This window comes from Colletes latitarsis, chromosome 2, assembly GCF_051014445.1.
Source record: "Colletes latitarsis isolate SP2378_abdomen chromosome 2, iyColLati1, whole genome shotgun sequence".
NCBI classification, from domain to species: domain Eukaryota; kingdom Metazoa; phylum Arthropoda; class Insecta; order Hymenoptera; family Colletidae; genus Colletes; species Colletes latitarsis.
This window is the reverse complement of record NC_135135.1, coordinates 29,570,198-29,592,177: the sequence shown is the minus strand read 5'-3', so window position 1 is coordinate 29,592,177 and position 21,980 is coordinate 29,570,198. Positions and strand designations below refer to the sequence as shown.

The following is a 21,980-nucleotide window of genomic DNA, read 5'->3' as shown; positions in this document are numbered from 1 at the left end:
TTACAGGACGAACCGAAATAAACTGCACTCCGATGCATACGGAGCGCATCTATCGTACCAGCGTACGCACACACAAATGCTAGCACGAATACTCTGCTCCGACATTACGCGACAATTTTTTGCTTATTTGCATAACCACGATTCGGCGATCAGAATTATAGCTGTCGACAATTGGCGTTGTTTTCTTATCTATCGATCGGGAGTGATCGTCGCGAATGTTTTGATCGTTTCTTTAATACTTTGAGCCAGCGATTGCGCGTAGTCGCGATGACAATGCGCGAGTACCACGGGAAAGATGTTTTTTTTTTGTAGAAGGTAGGAGAAAATTTAATTGGGAGAAATTGAATCGAACGATGCATCGTTAAGTGCAAAGATCAACGTCGATACCGTGCGTCTGTTAAATTGGCGTTTCAATTAATATTAATTGGATGCTTATAATTTGCTTTATGCTATAAAAGGTATACTTTGCTACGTTGAACGTAGCAATTGATCGACGTCTAGTTTTTTTTGGTGTACGAGATTTCTTGCCTCGAAGCGAACGCATAAATTACGCGTACCGTGAATTAGTGGTAATAACGAATACACAAGTGCTTAAAAAGTTTCTATATAGTGACCTTTCAATCATTGCCTGACAGTGCTAAATTTATCGCGACTCATAGTTGCCAAACGGGCCAAGGCAGGAACTTGAACCTAGCGTTAAAAAATTTTAAATAATTTTGCGTGGTTGCGCGTCAGAAATGAAATTTTTGTCTCGTGAAATGGAGAATCACGTGCGAAAGGGTCGAGTAAGGGTTCTATATTTAAAATAACGAAATAACGCGTGCCATATACTTTTTAATAGGTGAGATTACAAATCTTTTCGCAACATCGAAACGACAATGATTCAAAAACAAGAAAAAGGTTGTTACGACAAATATACGTAATTGATATTTTGCAGGTCTATCGTCCATCATACGTATTTATAGTTTCAAATACACGATGTGGTAACGATTTATATAAATCACAAATATACAGGGTGTCCAACAGGTTCTTGTGCAAACTTTGTCAGCACATTCTATGGTTAAATAAATAACAAACGCGTTGTACGCTTCGTTAAAAAACTTGTTAAGTTTCTATTCGAGATCGACGAATGAATCTTTAGACAGAGGAATAAATAAACGATATCACTGTTATTTCAATGTTTGCTTGGGATACCTGTTATATCAAAGTTTATTTGAAATATCTGTTATTGCAATGTTCATTCGAGCCAACCGATATTATAAATAATGGAATAAATTCATTATTTGAAATACCTTTACGCTGATTATCGCAAAGTCTGAAATGGTTAATTAAAATACGATAAATTACATCTTTCGATAATATCGGCTCATTTTCCAATTATCGTACCGAACATTTTGGTTGAATTTTTATTGCTTCGCGTACTTTTTCTTCCGATTTCTATTCTCGAACGACCTGGGCAATTATCGTCGTTGACGTCTTTCCAATCTTCCTCGGATTATTTATACCAGCGATAAACTTGTTTACGAGGTAAACAATTATAAACGGTGTACGCTCTTTGCGTCAATTAATGTTGTTTGGTCAAGGTTTTGCCAAGTTCAAGAACTTGATCGAAGTTGGACAAATTTTATCCTATTATTTTCTTCAGCATCGAGGGGGTGAAAAAAAAAGAATTGAAATCGCGAGTAATTTTATTCGACGCGAAACGTATCGGGGTCCAAGGATTTCGTTCGTCGAAGTTCTCCCATCGAGTCCTGTTATTCCAGTTAGTTTTCACGAGCCATTTAGACGACCGAAAATACACGAAACTTTTAGGCTCGCTCTCGCGGGCTTTTAAGTCTCTCTTGGCCGTACAAGTCGGACCTTTCGACGTCCCTGAAACTCTTAGGCGACGTCGAAGTCTTGTCGGGGAATATTGGAAAGTTCGCCCGATGAATTCGAAACTACCGAGGCCTCTCGACTTCTTGTCATCGGTAATCGCATCGATCGACGCCCTTTTCCTTTATTTATCTCGGCCAGCCGATGACGAGCGGAAGTCCGAGTCGACTTGGCAGAACGGGAACGCGATAACTTCACGGGGCTCGAAATTATTCGATAATTGATAGTAAAATCATTCGGTGAACCTTTCGCGTCAGATTTTGCTATCTCGAATCGACTATCGTGAATTTTCAAAGCTGCGAAATACTTACGAGGGGATCTCACAGTCGAGGACACTGCTTTTGAAACGATAGCAAATACAAGTTATAGCGTATGTCTAGTATCAAAAAATCCTAATTGGTTTCTTCACTATGGGCCTTCGATTTTGAGATATTTTAAAATTAAATTTTAATCAAATGTAATTAAAATCCTCCTTAAGCAATGATCCATAATTTCTTTCCTTATAATCGTAGATTCTTCGTGTTTTTCTCCAGCAATAAACCGACGAATAAACATTGGATAAACCATAGTTGGACCGTACAGAGAATTTTTTCCCCGTACTTTCGCCACGAAACGTTCTATTCCTAGTCCAGAAACGTAATCTTGTAACACGCGTTTTACATACGATCGCGATTCCGTTGGCGTTCGGTTCTTTCCGCGGAGACTAGGAATTCGTGCAACCTTGGAATTAAGTAAACCGCTCGAACTCGTCCACGTAACCGACGTAATTTTACTGTTTTGCATACGCGCACGGTTCCAGAAACCGAAGGACGAAACCTCCGGCGGCGTACAATTAAAACGGCGCTTTTCAGGTCGACGTTGGAGTTTGAATCGCGTTGACTTTTCCACGGTTGCGGCTCGCAAAATGGGAAATTTATGCGTCCTCGAGGCCGCTCGCGCGATCAGCCAACCTTGTTTACGTATCGCGATTTTGTTGCACGGAAAACAGCTTATATTCGCTCGGCGCATCGATATTTTCTCGGGCACGGCGGAAAATACGATCATCCTTGGGATCTGCTTTTTCTTTTCACGCGCTGCATTAAGATACTATTTATAACGACACCCTTCGCGCCTCGAATTGTGAAACTGTGTGAACTAATTTTCTTCGTGACGGTGTTGTGACGCGTGTCTCGAGATATTCGAATTCTTCTGCGGACGATAAAGAAATTAAATTTTTTCACGATTACTCAGATACCTTTAAAATAAAAAAGAAGACACTCTGTATATCGTAAAGAAAACTTGCTTATGCTGCTGGAGTTTTGCGTTAACGTATTACCGTTCGCCGTCGTGGCCAAACTCTCCACAGCTGGCAAAATATTGCACCAACGCGTCGATATGGTGTGTTTACAGAAATCTAGCTATTAAACCCTGCTATACAGAGCGATTCTAGCAACGAAGCTGAATTATAGCTCTCATCTGATCAAAGATGAAGAAAATCATAGGGGAATTTTGAGTTCCATCAAGCTACGAAAAGGTGAAGCTTTACACGGTAAAAAAGAACGATGAGTTTTTGATCGAGAAGCGACCCAATAAATGGGTTTAAAGACGAAGCAGCAGGGGTGGAAGAAAGGGGTGAAGAATTTTGCGTGCACGCGGAAACACGTCGTCGCGCGCGAGTTGTCGCCCGATCATGGGATTGACACCATTTTACGGCGTGTATCGATATTGGCTTGGCGCTATTTTTAGTGGGCCGTATCGTGTTCTAACGATGCAAACCGCAAACGTGACCGAGTTATGCGACTCGAGAGGCGCGCGTACCTAGAACCAGTCGCGCGAACCGCCGTTCTCGGTTCGACGACTCGCGTGCGCGCATTTACGCCAGAGATGGGCACAATTCCGATCGGAATAAAAATTTCGAACATCGAATAACGGACGAACGTTCATTCGTTGTCCGGTGGTTTCGAAATGGCCGGGAAAGCAACGAAAACGAACGGAATAATCGCTCCTCGGTGTCTCGAAACGATGAGCCAACGAGACGCCATCTTGATTTCAGAGAGAAAAATGCGAGGCAAATGGTCGAGTCTCGATATTAATTACGGAGATACGGTGTAACCCTTTCACCCTTTTGTATCGTCATTGTCGTTGAGGAAAAACAACGAAAACGAAAGAAATGGTCGCTCCTCGGTGTCTCAAACGGTGAATCGAGATGTAATCCAGACTCCATCTCGATTTCAGAGAGAAAAACGCGAGGCGAAGGGTCGAGTCTCGATATTATGTAAAAGTTGCGGAGATAAGGTGTTCGTTATCATTAACCAAGCCCCTTATTTGTCCAGATTTGACACTCGCGAACTATTTTTAGCTTTGCAAGTTGAAACTCCGCTCGAAAGTTGAGTTTTACAGAAAAATTTGGAGTAGATTCCGGGAACAGAAGACCAAAATGGAACAAAGTTAGTTAGTCGAATGTTTTATGAACCCAGTTCTAAAACTTCGTGGATGTGTACTTCGAACAGTGTCGTACGAAATTTGTATCCGGATTTTGGCCATCTCTACAGCGGGTCAACGGCGACGATTACGTCGTCAGCGAAGTGACGGTCGTCGATTATCCCAGGTTGTCTTCCTGGAACGGTTCCAGGGATGGCTTCCACGCAAGTTCGACGTTCCATCGGGGTTCGTGGGTGAAGTTGCTCGCTCGCCTGTTATCGGGCCTGCTCGACTGGAATATCTCCGCGGACCTGTATTCGAAATTCTGTGTCAGTACGGCTTGTGCACTTGAAGGCTTCTCCAAATGAGGAAATCCACGATTTGCCTACTGTTCGTTTGAATATTCTTCCAACGCGAAAATTGGCTAATTACCCGTTCTGCGACTCGATATACAGGCTGAACCATTTAACTTGTCCACCTTGATTCGTTCATAAAGCAATCATCGTATACACAGACCGAGTTAAATCGCGAAATTTTAAAGCTCGAAAGAAATTATGTTTTAGGAAATTTCCGAGTTAAAAAATTGTTCGTCGTTAGGAATTCTCGCTGTTTGAGATTTTTCGGTGTACTATTTGCGTTTGGACGAACACCTCTTGTAAAAAATCTAGACTTCTCGCGTTACGTCACTGTTGTCCCTAGCGATGGATATATTTAGAGATAGTATGCTCCGCTACAATCTAAAACCGAGACGAAGATCGAGAGACGAAGAGGTTTGAGAAGCGGAAGGTTGTCACGGGCCAGGAATGTGTAACAGTCCAATACAGCCGCATTGATTCACCAGGAACAGAATGGAGGCTATAGAACAGTGGTCTCCAATCTCCCTCCATCAGAAGATGAATAGTCCGCAATAAGGAACGATGAATTCTTATTGCGAGAAAAGCAGAGCACTTGAAAAGGCCTGTGCACAGCCGTTTTCTCGAAGACCGTATCGTTGGACGACAGCAAGAGATTTTAAGAAAATGATCAGCAACTGATACCGTAACCGATGCAAAACGTTAACAAGTGCGGCACAAAAGAAGCCTAGGATTTAGAACAGGTCAGCAACCTACAGCTCGCGAGGTAAGAATGATTGTTAACCCTAATTCTACCGGAACATGACTTTGGATAACCGTAGAGTTTGTAAATAAATTTATATGTTACGTAATGACGGTTTTTGTATTACTACATTTCTGGTTCGTAAGTTGTTTTTCTTTTTATTAGCAATTTAAATGATTTTTCTGGCGTTTCTCGTTGCGTTGTTATTTTATATGACTAGTGTTGGATGCTCGGTGCGAATTAGGGTTAAACGAATCGTGCGACAGAATCACGAAATTGCTGTTCCAGTATCTATAGAGTAGTATAATATTAATGTAACGCAGCCCCATGTCCATTCGTTTTGCGTATTGTCATGCATTACTTGGATTAATTTCAGTATTTGGCACCACCTATCCGAGCGAAAAGATATCTTTAAAAGTAATTATGTTTCATAGAATTCCATACTACTTTATATTTTTATATAAAAATATATTCTGTTTTTTATAACGACGTTTAAAGTTGTATCAGCTGACGAGGTCATTAGCGAGTATACAAATATTAAAAGTGGTTTGACACACATTTTATATATCGTCGGCAGTTTTAATATTTCTATTCAAAATTTAACCTTTCGCGAGTATGAATATTTTAAAACGTTACCACGTTTAGTAGGTTACGTTAACGTACTAAAGAAATTAATTATTTAAAAACAACAAGATATGTAACTTTAATTATTCATACCCTAAAAACTGTCGAGTATCTACACTTGATATTTCGCATACATCAAAGTCGAACAATTCGTCGACTTCCCTCGTTAGAAACCCTCGTGAAAAAGCTTCGTACAATCCCCCAAAAATTGGTGTCCCTCAATCTCCATCAGGAGACGATTCTCCAGTCCAAGACAAAGCGGAAACCAAAAGTTCTTATCGCGGGATATTACCTAAAAGCACGAAAAGTAGAATACCCGGTGTCCCCCGGTCCCGTAGGCAGAGTCAGTGACTTTGTAGACAACGGAGAGAATGCAAGAGATTTGAAGAATCATCGTCAGTGAAGAGTGCTCGTGCCCGCGTTGCCAAACGCGCACGGCCAGATGGAGACAAAGAAAACTCCGGTCTTGGAATATAAATTTTTCCGCGGTCTGGCCAGCCCAGGGAGGAGGCGGAGGAGCAAAGGAAAAAAAAAGTGGGAGGGAAAAACGTGACCAAGCGTGCGTGCGCGGCTTCCAGCGATCCGAGCACGATCGAAGCCGCGCACGCACGCTTGGTCACGGCTCGTACGCACGCATAATTTGCATACGCGTAGCAATGCAGGGTGAAAGTACCGATAGACGTCGCCTTTTAGGTTGGACAAAAGCCACTTAGACACGCGTGTGTGCCAGTTCCCTCTTACGTCGCGAACACATCCTCCTTCTTTCTTTGGGATCGTAATTCGAGATCGTCTTCGCCCTTTCATTCCCAAATTATTTGCCCCACTGCACTCGGATGATCCACGACGCGAGAAGATCATTGGCGATTTTAGGGCAAATTTAAACAAAATATGCTTTCTAGAAGTTTTGTAGTTCTTAGGTACAAAACACATATCGATGGACGTTTGATTTTTCTTTCATAAATCTGTAAGATTGCAAGGGAATATCGAATAAAATAATTGGTTCCAACGGTGAGGATTAGGAATGTGTCAAACTTGAAGCAGGAATATGTAAATTGAAGCATCTAGACAGGTGACGCAACCAGATAGATTTTATTCGGTAACACGTGAGATATTTCAAAATGCAGAGATCGTGACGAAACGTAGAAACATCGAGTCGATGACTGAATGATTCAACGTAGCGTCGATGCAGTCACGAACTGGGAAGGATCCAATGATCGAGCGTCGGCGTAGAATCAGATTAGTAGCGATACAGAGATTGGATGCTCGATAGAAATGCAGCGGCTATAGCTTGAAGCTTGAATATCTTTTGATCGAAACACAGAAATAGAACGTTCTTACTGTAGGAGTTATTTAGTTTCGAGTCGATTTCGCGTAGCATGCTTCCAACCGTAGACATCGGCTGTAGATCATCTCTAATTCCGTAGAGAGTACGCGGGACAAAAGGGCGAGATTTGTACGACACGATCGCCAGTTTCACGCTACCGTACCGCCAGTTTCAGAGCACGTATCACGCCCGAAAATACACACGGCAAGTGAAATTGGCCGAGATAAATACTAATTTATATTTATCTTCTTTCAGATCACTCTCGATCCCGTGGTACCGCTAAGGAACGCAGAGATGTAGCGCGAATCGTCAGTGCCGCGTGACAAGACTCAAGAATCGAATGCCTTTTCTTTTCGGTGACAGTGGGACGGTCGCGATCGATCCGATCGAACCGTAAGTTCGCGCACGGTAGCAATCGAATCGTTGTTCGAGGAACCAGTTAGTGTTTCCTGCGAAATCTATGTCTCGGTGGAGAAACGGGCGCTAGAAACTCGTAGAAGAGATCGAACACACCAAAGTAATCGAAGAGGAGAATGGGGAGACAGGCAGGAGGTGTTAGGATCGCGTGGACCGAGGCTCGACTGCCCTCGTGGCCGTGGAGAACGAGGTTCTTGGGCCAGGTGGCCTGAGATATGCCAGCAGTAGCGAGCTCGGTGATAACGGAAGTAGCATCATCGAGGCTGAGAGGCGAAACGGCGGGGTCGGGTGGTGGCGTGGGTGGCCGACGGCTGGCGATAGAAATCGAGACGATCGAGCGCCGGGTCTGCGCGACCCGACGCGATCTATTCGTTCCGGTGACCGTCGATCCGCGACCAAGTCGGACCGTCCACTGTCCGGACCTGAACGCCTGTCTGGTGAACGAGTCACGGCCCCAGGACGAGCAGGTCGACTGCCAGGCGATCCACTTCGGTTACGCGATCCCGGTGAACGTCGTGCCCGTCGAGGGTAGCCCGAGCCTGGTGGAGCTGGTGCTGGACCACTCGATCGAGCTGAGCGGACGTGCGGCGAGCTTCTTGCTCGATCATCATCCCCAGTTGCGCGAACAGCGGCTGGAGATACAGCGGGAACGTTGGTCGAGGATGGCCGCGACGGCGAAACACGATCTGCGTCGGAAGTTCCCGACGGACACGTCCACCTCCGGCGACGAGGACATCGCCGCGATCGCGAAGCAGATCAGCGATCACGCGGAGGCGATCTATCAGACCTGGAAGAGTCGGGGTCTGGCGCCCACGGAGATACTGAATTGCCACAGCAACGCTACCGCCGCTGACAAGTTTGGCAGCGCGTTGACGCCAGCCAGCAACGCCACGGCGACGAACGCCACGGGGAAGACCTCGCCGACGAGCGCGACGTCCGCCGCCGCCGCGGTGGAGATTCTGGCCCAGACGCCGAACCTGGACAACGGCAACCTGGAGAAGCTGGTGAACAACTTCGTGGTGGAGGACAAGGCGAGACTGGCCGCGTCCAGGCAGCGATCGCCCTCGAAGACGCTGCCGTCGTCGATACAGTTCGCGCTGCAAAAGTTCGAGAGGAACTCGACGCAGCAGCAACAGCCGCAGACGTCGCCTTTGAAGAACAGCGGCGTCGGGGCGCAGCCAAAGACGAAGCAGACGAACGTTCTGCTGTCGCCTACGTCGTCGTTCGCGAACAAACCCTCGCAAATCGTCAAGCCCCAGGTCTCCACGAAGACTCCCGGTGCCCATCATCGGGAGGTCTTCCTCGAGACTATAGAGACGACGTTCCCGGCGGATCTGGCGCCGTCTACGAAGATCGTGCAGCAAAAGAGGCCGACCAGCACGGTGATCACGTCGCCGATCGGTTCGAGCCTCGAGGACGCCGCGAGCACCGCGAACGCCGGACTGACCACTTGGCCGTTGAAGAACAAGCTGAACGAGAGCAAGAGATCGCCGGACAGCGCCACGAGATCGATCCAGGAAGGGAAATCGTTGAACGCGAAAGAGGAGAAGAGAATCACGGGTTCAAATTCCAGTGTTTACCTGGACGAGGTGGCTCGCGAAGAGGAGAGACTGATAAACGCGTTGAAGACAGGCTCGGTGATCACGGAGGAGCCCGCGGAGAGGACGGTGCCGGCTCTGACTCGGCAGAAGCCGGCGATCAAGCGGGAGAAACCAAAGGTGGAGCCGGTGAAGCCGATAATCATTGGTCACAACCACCATGGGGCCGGTCTGATCCCAACTTCCGCGACGATGGTCAACAATGTCGTCTCTCCGACACCTGGGGCCAACGTCGCCGCGGTATCCGAGCCGAAATCGCTCAGCAAAGACGATCTGTCGAACATGTCCGTGGTGGATTACGCGAAAGTCAGGTACAGAGCGGCTCAACAGAATCCCTCGACCCAGCAGAGACTCGAGGAGCAGAGGACCAGCGGCGCGTCGACGTTCAATTCCACGGATCAGCTGGTCTCGACCACCAGGTCCAAGTTCGAAACGGAGATACGAAAGGACAAGGAGGTCGGCAAAGACGACAAGGATCCCGTGACCTCCAGATGGGGACCCAGAATTTACACGCCCAGACCCCGGATCGAGCAAGTGCCTCATCCCGAGCTGACCACGCAGCAGAAACAGCACATCAGAGCAGCCGCGGCCACAGGGACCGGGAACAATCCTATTAGACCGTTTCTAACCAGAGGATCCGTCGCTGAGCGTGTTCTGATTTTCGAGAAATGCCCTAGCGAGCTGTTGCTGGACAAACGTGGACCAAGGCAACCGGCCATCAACACCTGGAAGACCGGGCACGAGGTTCAGAACAGGGCACAGGTAAATTGGTGGACGATGTGTCTGTTTTTGTTGGCGAAGATTATACGACTCGATAATTTTAAAACTTCTTTAAGACGAAAATTTTGTCCTTAAAAATTTCTATGTAATTCTTTATCTGTTCGACGATTCGTACTTTTGGAAGTTTCGAGGAGTCCGATAATAACTTTTTCCTAACAAGGGTGACGAAAATGTCGTATCTACGCGAGCTGCAGGAAATTGAATTTGCTTTGAGAAAGACACCCTTCGAGGAGTTTGAAATGCCGTCTGCGTGAAACTCAACGCGAGAACGTAGATAGAAAACGAGCGCGAGACGGAGCTCGCGAGTTCCTGGAACAAGTCTAATTCGGCCGAACGAGATCGTGGCTCGTGAGACCGTATCGAGCAGCCCCGAAGATCGGGAAGACGCGTCTTCTCGCACGTTCTTGCCTCTCTGGGTGGCTTATATCGGGTCTTCTTGGTCGTCGTCCAAATTCCTCTTCCCTGGGAGGACGTTCGACCGGTCGACTCCTGTACTTTTGTCCCGAAACGAGTTCAAGATCTCCTCTCGTAGAGGTCGGTTTCTACGTGCCTCGAGCTACGAGACCATCCCTCCGGGAGCGTCGTCGCTTTGCGTCGATACGAGCGTCGCGTTTCTTCTCTTCGTTCGCCGGGTCCCTCGGGGTCCCGGTGAAGCTGAATCACTCGAATAGGATGTTTGCGATCCTGGATGTTTTCGTCGAACGGTCAAATACCGGGAAACGCGGGTTTAGCGATCGAACGTTTGAGAAAGAAACGTCGCGGCGAGTTCCGAAGTGGCTTTGGACCGCGGCCAGAAAGAAGAAGAGTATACCAGGCGACGAGCGGCTGCCAAAAGGCGTTATCGCGCCACGTTTTCCTAGTCGAGCGCCGATATGCGGCTGTTTCGAGTGCATCGGTCTCTGTAACGCGCGATCACCTTCCGCGGTCGCTAGCCACGACAGTTCGATCACGATCCTTGTCGATACCGCGCCACCGGTTACGTGAAATATTTACTTTATTCTCGTTACGTTCTCCACTTCGGGTTTGGTCCCTGGATTAGAAAAACATCCGTAGCGATGTAGTACTTTGAGTCAAGATAGTGATATTTAAGTATGTTTCCTCGGGGGATCTTGAGAGGGATATTAATCAGGTGGTGATAGGTCACAGAGCCTAGATCACTCGTTGCATTCTCTATTTTAATTTTTCGTTGAACCATATACAAACTGGTTGAAGCCTGAATGACTTATAGTTAAAATATCTTGTTAAAATTCGGTATATAAACTTTTGGTCGGTATTGCATATTTGTAAATTGATCTTGATATCGAGAAGAGAAGACGGGAGCGCGCAATCTCGATCAGTGGATCCTCTTTAGGGATCTTAAGATCGTGTCAACCGCGCAGTACACACCAATGATAAGTCACGGTTTTAACACGTTGCTCAATGTTCGAACAATGCATGCGCCCCGAGGGCTTGGCCGTTGCATTGTTATTTAGACGGTCATTGCATTCCCATTGTGATTCGAGGCGAGCCAGCGTTTGCCTTCATTTTGACTAAATATCCAATAAAACAATACCGATGACCAACCGAGACTTGGATGGGTCTAACATACCGTTGCATCGAATCTTTTTACCTTTGTCAATCACTGTGCGATGACTCACAGTCAACACATTGCCGGCAAGCGTGCGTTTTTCTATCATTTCTCCGATAACAGTATTATTTATGACAATGGTGCATTTTTACATTTGTAACGTACAGGGTGTTCGGCCACCCCTGGGAAAAATTTTAATAGGAGATTCTAGAGGCCAAAATAAGACGAAAATTAAGTGTATCAATTTGTTGATGGAGGCTTCGTTAAAAAGTTATTAACAATTAAATTCGAAAATTTCAAATCGATCTTATTTTCGATATAAATACATCACCCGGCGTGTAAAATCGGTTGTATAGCGATTTTAGGGTTACAGTCACGTCTAATGGCGGGCAGCTACAAGAAATGAATCGAAAAAGAAATCGAAGAGAGATTTACAACGTGCTCCATATAATTTTAAACGACTGTACTGTATTATTAACCGCAACGTGCGTGTACAGTGGGCATTACTTTTCGAGTAACCATCGGTACTTACTTTCCGTGAATGCTCTGAGAATGGTTGCAATCGTCGGAAGGAACGATTCGAACAACAAAATTCCAGGGATACCGGGATGCGTCGACCACCGGGAACCGAGAAACACGCGGATATTTATGGATGCAACGAGTGCAGAAGCTGCATCGATTCCGTTCTCCTGCTCGAGTTTGCCTCTCGCGTCGCGGTCGCCGATGAAACGTGAATAAAACCGAGCACGCTCGAGGCACACAAGGGCTCGTACGAGCGCGTGCCAATAAAAATTTACGCAGCCCCGGAAAAGAGAGTGCCGACGCGCATTAACGCCGTCGAGCATCGTCGTCGAACGCGCAGAAGTCGATCGCCGCGTTTGTTGCCTTTTGCGCGGGACGATTATTTTCTTATCCTTGAGACTTGGAAAGTTTGCACGTACTCTCCGCCCGGACGACGCGTTCTCGACCGTACTTTCGCGACTCCTCGCCTTTTCACCTGTCCTGGCGATAGTAATTGAATCACATTATTATATTTAACGATGTACTAGAAGATAGAGCGATCGCTTTTTTCAAATTTTACCTAGTAAACTTTTTCTCGTTATATCCTGAGATCACCGCCTTAAACCCGGAACTCTACACGAAGGAAAAACAAATAAACTACCCTGCTTGTTTTTGTAATTTATCTAGATAATGTTTTGTTCGTATGTTTGGTTTTAATCCTAACAAGGGGATCTTAGAGTCGTGAAAATTGCTTTTGAAACGATGGCAGATGCAAGTTGTAATATGTACCTAATATAAAAAAAAACCCTAATGGGTTTCTTCACAATGGGTCCTCGTTTTCGAGATATCTACACCAACGTATTCTTGGCTAGCTTCTTTTCTCAGTGACTTATTTCTATACTAAAGTATTCCAACAGTATCTTGTGCCTACACTAACTTATTCCCGCACTCTTTTTCCTCCATTTTGCTATTTCTTCTTCGGACATTTTCCAACCACCTCTTCCCTCGTTGCTCGTATATTTCCGTGCCACATATTCTCGAGGCTCTTTTTCCAAACTCTATGCACGCTTTCCTCTTCCTTTTCCCGATATCTTACTTCGCGTTAATGCAACAGCCTCCGTCCAACGACTTATTTCCTTTAAAAATAAAATAAAACTTCTGTTATCATCTTTCGAACTCGAATTATAATCTAAAGATAATATAAAATTTTATTGAATAATATATTCAAGAACGCTTCCAAAAATAACATAAGCCATCGTACGATCGATCGTACGTTAGAATTTTCGTCGCGAACGTTATCGTTATATATTCGCGATTTTATTGCGTCGTCGTGTCAAAAATAATGGTTACGGTGTTGCCAATATCAATACATCGAACGCATACAAGGTAATTCGAAGAACTAGGACAAGGTGTAGCTCTTTTTCGAGCGAAGATACGAGCAATTGATAGAGGGAAAAAAGATGAATCTCGCAATGATGACTATCTATCGACGATATTATGCTTTCTTTTGGTGCAGCGGTGCAGGTACACGTATATTGCTCTATGCGCTTGCACTTGTAGTTTAAATGGAACTGTGCACTTTTGTTTCCACGTAAATCGATTTTTCTTGTCGCTGCAGGAGCACGCCGAGCAATTCGATTGTATCTCGAATTTGATGAGAGATTAAAAAATACTATACAAAGAAGAACTGAATAGCGATGTACCTAAAAATAGACAAAAGTACGACGTACAAAATTCTGTGCAGAGAGGTTGGCTGGCGAGTCTGATTATTTACGGAATAATCTACTTCCTTCGAGTCCATCGTAGGAAGGAGATTAGGCTACGATTAATCAGACCCTTTCGTCAGCTTGTCGTCTCTGCACAGTATTTATAAAATGGCGGTACTATTAAATTTTGTACGAACAGTTACAGAAATCATGAACACTATTTTTTCTCAATTTAAATTCTGTAAAAATTAGTTCCTTCATTTGAGGAGTGAATAGAGTATCCCGATTTCGTCACTTTCCTTATTTGAATTTTCTTGGGGATGAATGGGCGAACTCAAGGATTGCCCCACAGAGCAGAGACTGTAGCTACGCCACTGGGCGCGCGCCCAGTGCATCGTCATTATTAATAACAATAACAAGAGAGGGAATGAGAACGAAAACAAGGCCTCCTTGGAGAAAAGGCGCAGTATCACGCCGAAGGAGCTTCGTCTCAATTAAGTTAATCGAGGGGGAGAAATCGAGGAGCAGAAACGCAGCGTGTCGCGTTGTTGTTTGCTCGTCGCTGACTCACGGTCGGTTTTCGTTACGATTAATGTTATTCGACCTCGAGTAAAGAAATAAAGGGACGCGAAAGGACCACCGTGACCATAAGTGGAAGCGAAGGTCTCGTGGCCAGTCTTATCGTCGCGGTCGGATTAAATGATACGCGAACCTGTAACGTAATGTTACACTCGTTATATTGTTACGGTTGCACGCTATGCGGAGTGTCAACGTGACCGATGAATTCCAATAATCGATTCTTTCAAGGCTCGTGCAAAAGAAATTCCATTACGTACGTTTTCATTTCTCGTCGTCGTGTCGTATCATCGATTTCTCGGTCGCTTTTATGGAGTAATATACGCGTTGGAGTAATTTCTTTTGAGCTTCGAACTATCTAAGAATATTCTCGATTGTTGTAATTTTTCTCTAACGTTTCCTAATCTCTGCGAAGAAGTACAAAATCAGAGACTGAGATACACCTTAAGGCGATCGTCGTCATCGGCGTTCCAGGTATCGTTAATTAAAATTCTCGTTTGATGAACCGCCATTCCGCGACGCCGATTCCCATAACGGAGAATAAGAGAATCCCAGGTCTCGTGTAATATGCGTATCGTTCATCGTGGCGGAGATCGATCTTTGGAAGGAAAATAGGAAAAAGTTTCGATCGCCCTTGGATCAACGACGATAAATCGTTCTCGCGGCATATCTGCTCCGACTGACTCATTGTGGCCGTTCCATATTGGATATCGTGCTAGATTTTAAAAGGCTGCCGACTGTCGCCTTGGAACGCGCCACTATCGCCACTTATGGTCGAAAAACGGCTCGAGGAGGAAAGTTCGTGACGATCGTCGGTGGGGAACGGAGCAGTCGTTGAAATAATGGAAACAGGAAGAGCGTTCTGCGGCGATCGTCGTTCACACGGTAATGGACTATTCGATGCCTGGGAGGACGAAGGAAACGTTGGTTACGGAAGATTGCGGTGATAATTCTGCTACCCGACCGCCAGAAGAATTTCCATCTATCCTTATTCACCTGAACCTAGGATTTGAAATGAAAAATATAGCACGTTGATTTTATTAATTTTTACAAATGTAATTGAATAAAATGGCAAGTCTTCATGGAAGATCTTATCAAGGATGCAAGAGAGCTCCTAACACTGGGACAACTGAGTATGGAAACAAATTGCTCCACAGTGATTCTGTGGCGTCACCTCCCCTACTCGCCACCAGAAGGCTACGCTCTTGTCTCTCTTGCAAGCGCTCGTTTCGTTTCTCGAAGAACAAAAGTTGCCCCCTCTCCTTACATAGGAACAAGTTCTCATCGCGTTCTAATATGTGAATTATGCCAAGTTCCAGCCCCCGGTAGACCATATCTAATCCCTGTCCTGTCCTAACTGTGAGTTGTTAAGTCCCTCTTCTAAGCTCCAAACGAGAATCTGTCCTCTCGATGGCCTATTTTAGCCGCTGAAAATTCACGAGATCTCGTCATGTTTCGACGCTAAGAGGACTTCGGACGAAATTAATTTGAAATGTTTAGGAAGTCGTCGACCGGGTCACTGCGAATCCGGTCGAGAACGAACGTCGATCAAAGCCGAATTTAAATGGTATGAGAATTCTGAAGCTGCTCGATCGGCGAAGGTCAAATATTTAGTATCGCAACGAAGAGTGGTCCTTGGCCGGTTGACAGAGGCTGATCGAGAGGCGCAGTCGAATTCGCAATGTCAATTGAAACGCTGATTGACGGTATCCCGTGTGCCGCTCAGCGGACCGTGCCAAACTGAGGCCACAATAATTGAGATGACCGATCACGCCCGCGATCAGCCACGATCGGCAGAGACGAAATTCGTTTCTGGATGTCGTAACGATTCCCGATGGATTAATTTCGATCAAGCCAGCTTAGTGCGTCTCACGCGGGTTTTCCTAGGCCTCTGATATCCTAGCTTTACGTTTTGTACCACTGTTTTACGGTAAGAAGACTCGTGTGACCTCCTCTCGACGCATGTCGTTCCTAAACGTAGACGGTCGGCGACTGTGATCGACAATTGACGTCCCGATTTATCTTGATCCATTTGATCCCGTGACTCCTCGACGGGTTAACATCGGTCAGTCGCTCCAGCTGGCTTATTTTCGTTCCGCGGAGTAGAATGCATTATTGATCTTCCTGAAACGGAACATCTTCTATTATTGATACCGCTGGTTGGCCCGTACTCGCGTTATACTATTTTTATTGCTCACCAACGTTTATACTTGGCGCTATTCTCGTTACTGTTATTAACGTTGCAATCGTCGAGCCTCTTCTATACAATCACGAATACGCAGAGGGATGCGCGACGGTTTCAGACGGGCAGGTTTAGATAATGTACGCCGTTAATTCATTCAGTGCTATGGATACGTACAGCATTGTTCGTAATTTTATTTTAAGAAAGCCCGCTCTGATTCTGCTACGGACGCATAAGTGTTTCTTTTTTAATTTACTTTACGAATTATTACAAAGTCAATTCGAATAATGGAGTAAAATAGAAGCTTGTTTGCTAGTGTGAATGTGATCGTAGATTTCAAAACGAACTTATTAGAAATTACAATCACCAGTCGATTGCCCTGCGCAACTATTTAGCCAATAGCGTGCGTGTTATGGCCGACACGGTTGTTATAAATATTAATACCAGACTCTCAAGCCGCGTCGTATGTTTTTTAAGGTCAAGATATTATGTCTTATTTTTGTGGTATTATATCCATTTAATTTATAATGAATATTATAATTTGAACCTTGGAATATGAGCAAACGAGAGCGATAAAAATTATCAGACACGCGTTTCGTATCAGAATTATAATCCTCGCCCGACTACACGTGGAATCGTTCGAATAATTACGAGCAATATACGCATTCGACGGATGCCATAACGCGGACTACGGACTCATGCTCGCGTTCAGCTCGCGTTTTCATTGCTTATTAAACTTAGCGTGAATGAAAGATTGAAATAGTGACCCAGTTAAACATTCCACAGTCGATACGGTGTGTCCTCAAGTTATCTGTACTTGGTGCTAATAAAAATAATCAAAATTGCCCACCTGCGGGACACATACGTCCCACGTTACCGATTTCGTTAAAACTTTGCACACTTGTAGACTTAGTTATTCGGTTTAAGAATATATAACAGTATTGGGACAGGTACTCGGTAATTTTTGGAATATTTCAAGTTTCATTACTATCTAGAAATATAATTTTAATCTACTAAGTTTTGATTATCATCATGGGACGTGGTGGTAAAGTAAGAAACTCCCACCCAGATGGGTTAAAGTTCCAATCCCCGATAGCTACACAAGTTTTTTCTCTTAATGTATACAGGGTGTTCGGCCACCCCTGGGAAAAATTTTAATAGAGGATTCTAGAGGCTAAAATAAGACGAAAATCAAGAATACCAATTTGTCGATGAAGGCTTCGTTAAAAAATTATTAACAATTAAATTCAAAAATTTCAAATCGTTATGGAAAAATTATTTTCGGTTGCGGGGGTCTATTACAATCATTTTTGGTCAATAGACATACCCCCGAAATCTTGCGCATTTTCGAGAAAAAAATTCAGTACGGTCGGAACTTTAAACGTTACTAACTTTTTAACAAAGCCTTCATCGACAAATTGGTATTCTTGATTTTCGTCTAATTTTGGCCTCTAGAATCCCCCATTAAAATTTTTCCCAGGAGTGGCCGAACACCCTGTATATATTCGAATAATGAAATTCATACATAAAAGTGTTTCATTAACTTTTAAATAAAGTATCTTTGTATTTATTAAAATGTATAACGTATAAAAAAATATCAAAATTTGGTATTCGATAATCAAAACAAAGGAAACAAACAATTATTAAGAACTCATTTAATTCCCCATTCACGTTTTTATGTGTGAATTTGACTATCAAGTGAAAAAACTTATGGTGATTATCGGGGATCGAACTTGAATCCATTGGGTGGACAAGTCTCTTACTTTACCATAGCGATAATCGACTCTCGATAGATTAAAATAATATTTGTCGATAACAATGAAACTTTTATTCATATAGATTTTATTAGAGCACGGTCGGGAAATGTCATCGTCGACGCAATTACTCAAACACAACGAATAACAGGAATAGGAGCCTCGAGACTCTTGTGCCATCAGGAGTGGGGGCATATAACACAATATTGATTGGTACCCGCGCCTATGCGTTATAGGTCAGGCCAAGTACTTTTGGACCTTACTATTGTATCTCTCGCGGGTCTCTACGAGTAGGCTGGTGATGTAACCAGAGTCATAGAGGCGAGGTGCGGCGATGCATTAGCCGCGTTGGCCGGCCTCTTTTGCATTCTTCGGATCCTTCGCGACTGCGTCGCGTAACAGGATGCCGTGTCCTTGGCGAGCCGACACGTCGAACGCGGAACGCCGGTTTCGAAGGAGCGTAAAATTGCTCCGACTCGGGACACGCGATCGATCCGGCCTCCTCCGGTGCAGAAAAACGCGTGGATCCTGCCATCACCGGAAGCCTACGTCGCGTTCGAAATTACCGTTTCAAACCCCATTTTTCAGACGAAAATACAAATTTATTAATTTATCTAACGCAACGATAGAAATATTAATTTTTATATATCAATTAAAATGTTAATATTCCTATTAGGGGGAGTTCCAAAGACATAATTTAACAATATTATCCTCGTATCCTTGACTCGCTATAGGAAAAAGGAAGGCGTGTAACGTGCACGAAATAAACCGCGTTTTACGAGCTTGAACGGTGTCCACTGATTGCGATATCAGCGGATTTTAATTAAGTTACGCTTCGTTATGGGGTTGAGTGGATCGACGCGGTATAGCGCGCGGTTCAATTTAAACGAGAAACGCGCGCGAATCGACCTACGCGGAAACCGTGAGCCGCAATTTTGCCACGTTGCGTTTATTTCGCCAGAAACGGACACGACATTTAAATTCATATTTATCAGAAATAAAAATACTCTTTACTCCGCGAGTGTTTTGTAAGTCAACGACTCTTGGAGTATCCTTGCGCGTCTCTGTTTCTCGTCGATCAGATTTCCTCAAACGTTGCTCGTTCATTTTAGACGTACGCGAAAGACAAGGCACAGCAGAAGAATCTACCGCCCCACACGACACTCCAAAGGCACGTGAAAGCGAACAGAAACGTCCACATACCACGGTGAGCCTTTCAACTAGAGTTCATTCTATGTAGTTACATATATTCGAAAATACTGATACCCAGTCTTGTTTGGTGCTTGCAGATTTTATTTCCCCGGAGGGAAGCCATTGCCACTCTCGCAATTGGAGGCAACTATCGCCAAGATCACTGCAGCTTTTCAGGGTCTGCCAGACCATCTTGCTTCTCGTACCGAATTTCACACGATCACCAAGGTAAAGCAACAACGGGACTCGTTAAAACTTCCACGAGACAATATCACTCGTTTGTCCCCCGCTGATTGTCCTCCATTCTAAGCGTCGATTCGGAATTTGAACCTCTTCAGGGGCGAATTAGTCTGTTAGAAAACTGGAAAAGCTTGGTGGGTGAAACGAAATCCAAGTAGCATCGATGGTAGAGCAGTCTTTCCCACAGAAGAATAATTTAGAGTGTTTTTAAAAATTATCTATTCCGGTAACAGACGTTTTTTAAAGCAGAGGAAACATAATTGCCTCGATCATAGCTTTCATCACGTTTGCCATAGAACATTGTCTATTGTTTTTGTACACGCTTCCTGCAAGAAGCACCCATAAATTACCGATAATGTTGATATTAAGCGAACCAGAGATGGCCAGTTCAATTTTTTTCGTTCGCCTATTTCCAAACCAACGTCAATGTGGACGGTAGGACCGGGTGCGTTGTGTCACTGAACGCAAACTTTACTATTCCAAACGTTCGAGGAAATAGTAATTTTACGTCGGCGAGTGAGTCTTCGTACATCGAAACGTTCAATTTGTCAAATCAAAGTACCGATAAATATTGTAAATAAATCGCCTTATCTGTTATTCGACAAACTGTGGATAACGATTTTTTTTATCTTCAACTAGTTGTTTAAAGGTTTTGTTTGGAATAATTTATTTTTTATGAAATAGTCTCTTTTAGTGTTTCCAGAGTGAAAATAATTTGAAAGCTAAACTATACGTATCCCTGAAGAGGTTTGATTCTATTTTGCTTGAGAAACTGCATACAAACGAGAGTCATTCATCGTTGCAGGCATGCGACCTGCCACTCTACTGGAAGGTGCCGCTTTTCCTCGCGGCTGGAGGAGATCAAATTGGATACGTCGAGATGAACGCCTTCCTTGATTTCTGGAGAGAGTAAGCATCGAGATTATTTAAGATTCTCTACCCAAAAATAATATAATTAAAATACATTCAAAGTATGTATACCTAGCCCTCGATTGTACCAATTCGAACGTTGTAACGCCTCGTTTATTCTAAACTGAGATTGTATGGCTGAGTTGTAAATATCATAGAATGGTCAGAGACCTTCGTGAAAACGAAATAATTAAAGAAACGTTGCAAGATCGAAGATTACCAACGAGCAACATGGTGGTTAACGTGTTAATAGAACCGTCGACGTTCATTCATTTGCAATAATTTCATTTGCAGTACGATGCACCGTAAGACGTGTTACGAAAGCGTGAAAGTGCAACGTTGATTTATAAGTAACCTGTAGGCTGGGATAATTTCTCGATCATAAACGGCCTTGTACGCGTAGTTACGAACGAATAACAGATTTAATGCGTTTTACACTATGGCGAATAGGAGTGCGCAATATAGGTGGCTATCCTAAAGTAATTGGTTCCATTTCAAACGACGATAAAATATTAAAAAGTGCCTTGCGTTATGCTGTTTTGAATAAACGTATTTAAATTTCGTGTACTTTGGATGCAATTAATATTCTATGCCATGTGACTTTATTTTTCTCAACTTATCGCCACGCTATATCACCATTTTATCTTAAAAAGTAACAGATGGCTTTCGATGTACATTTTTTCATTCGTTTCGCGTATTAAAAATTGTGTCAATTTTGCAACGAATTATTTTAAAGAACGTTGGAAGTTACAGAGGACTTAGAGGGACGAGTTAACTCGTCTTGCGCGGTTAACAGGTTAAACTAAACGTCGTCCATTGTTTGCAGAATATCGAACACCCACCACGACGCGGCGAGCAAGTTTATCAGAATCACAACCCGAGGCCTCAGGAACAATATACTTCCCGAGGATTTAATCCCGCTGGTGCAAGACGTGGTCGAGACTCATCCCGGTTTAACTTTCCTGAAAGAGGCTACTGAGTTCCATTCACGCTACGTACACACGGTTCGTATTCGCGCGATAAATATTTGCGGGGTTTCTCTCGGTGCAAGGGAGAACAAGAGAGAGAGAGAAAAAAAAAACATTCCGTCGGCAATGAAGCTCCTCCGCGGTTTACGCAACGAGAATCGTCTTTGAATTATTCAGGACGATCGTCGTCGTCGTCGCCGCGAGCAATTATCGCGGCCGCTCTTGATTGTCGGAAATAATTTTAACGAGTGGAAACGATCCCGATACGTTCGA

General features: G+C 44.3%; 1 protein-coding gene across 2 annotated transcripts in view; it reads left to right on the top strand.

Annotated features, from left to right (window-relative positions):
- Positions 1-21,980, top strand: part of LOC143351757 (uncharacterized) — a 58,147-nt gene that overhangs the window by 28,607 nt on the left and 7,560 nt on the right. For both annotated transcript variants that reach the window (XM_076783621.1, XM_076783622.1), the window contains exons 2-6: positions 7,574-10,095; positions 19,512-19,606; positions 19,689-19,818; positions 20,636-20,739; positions 21,566-21,743. In XM_076783621.1, the coding sequence (XP_076639736.1) occupies positions 7,951-10,095; positions 19,512-19,606; positions 19,689-19,818; positions 20,636-20,739; positions 21,566-21,743 (2,652 nt within the window). In that variant the 5' untranslated portion in view covers positions 7,574-7,950. The remainder of the gene's footprint in view (positions 1-7,573; positions 10,096-19,511; positions 19,607-19,688; positions 19,819-20,635; positions 20,740-21,565; positions 21,744-21,980) is intronic.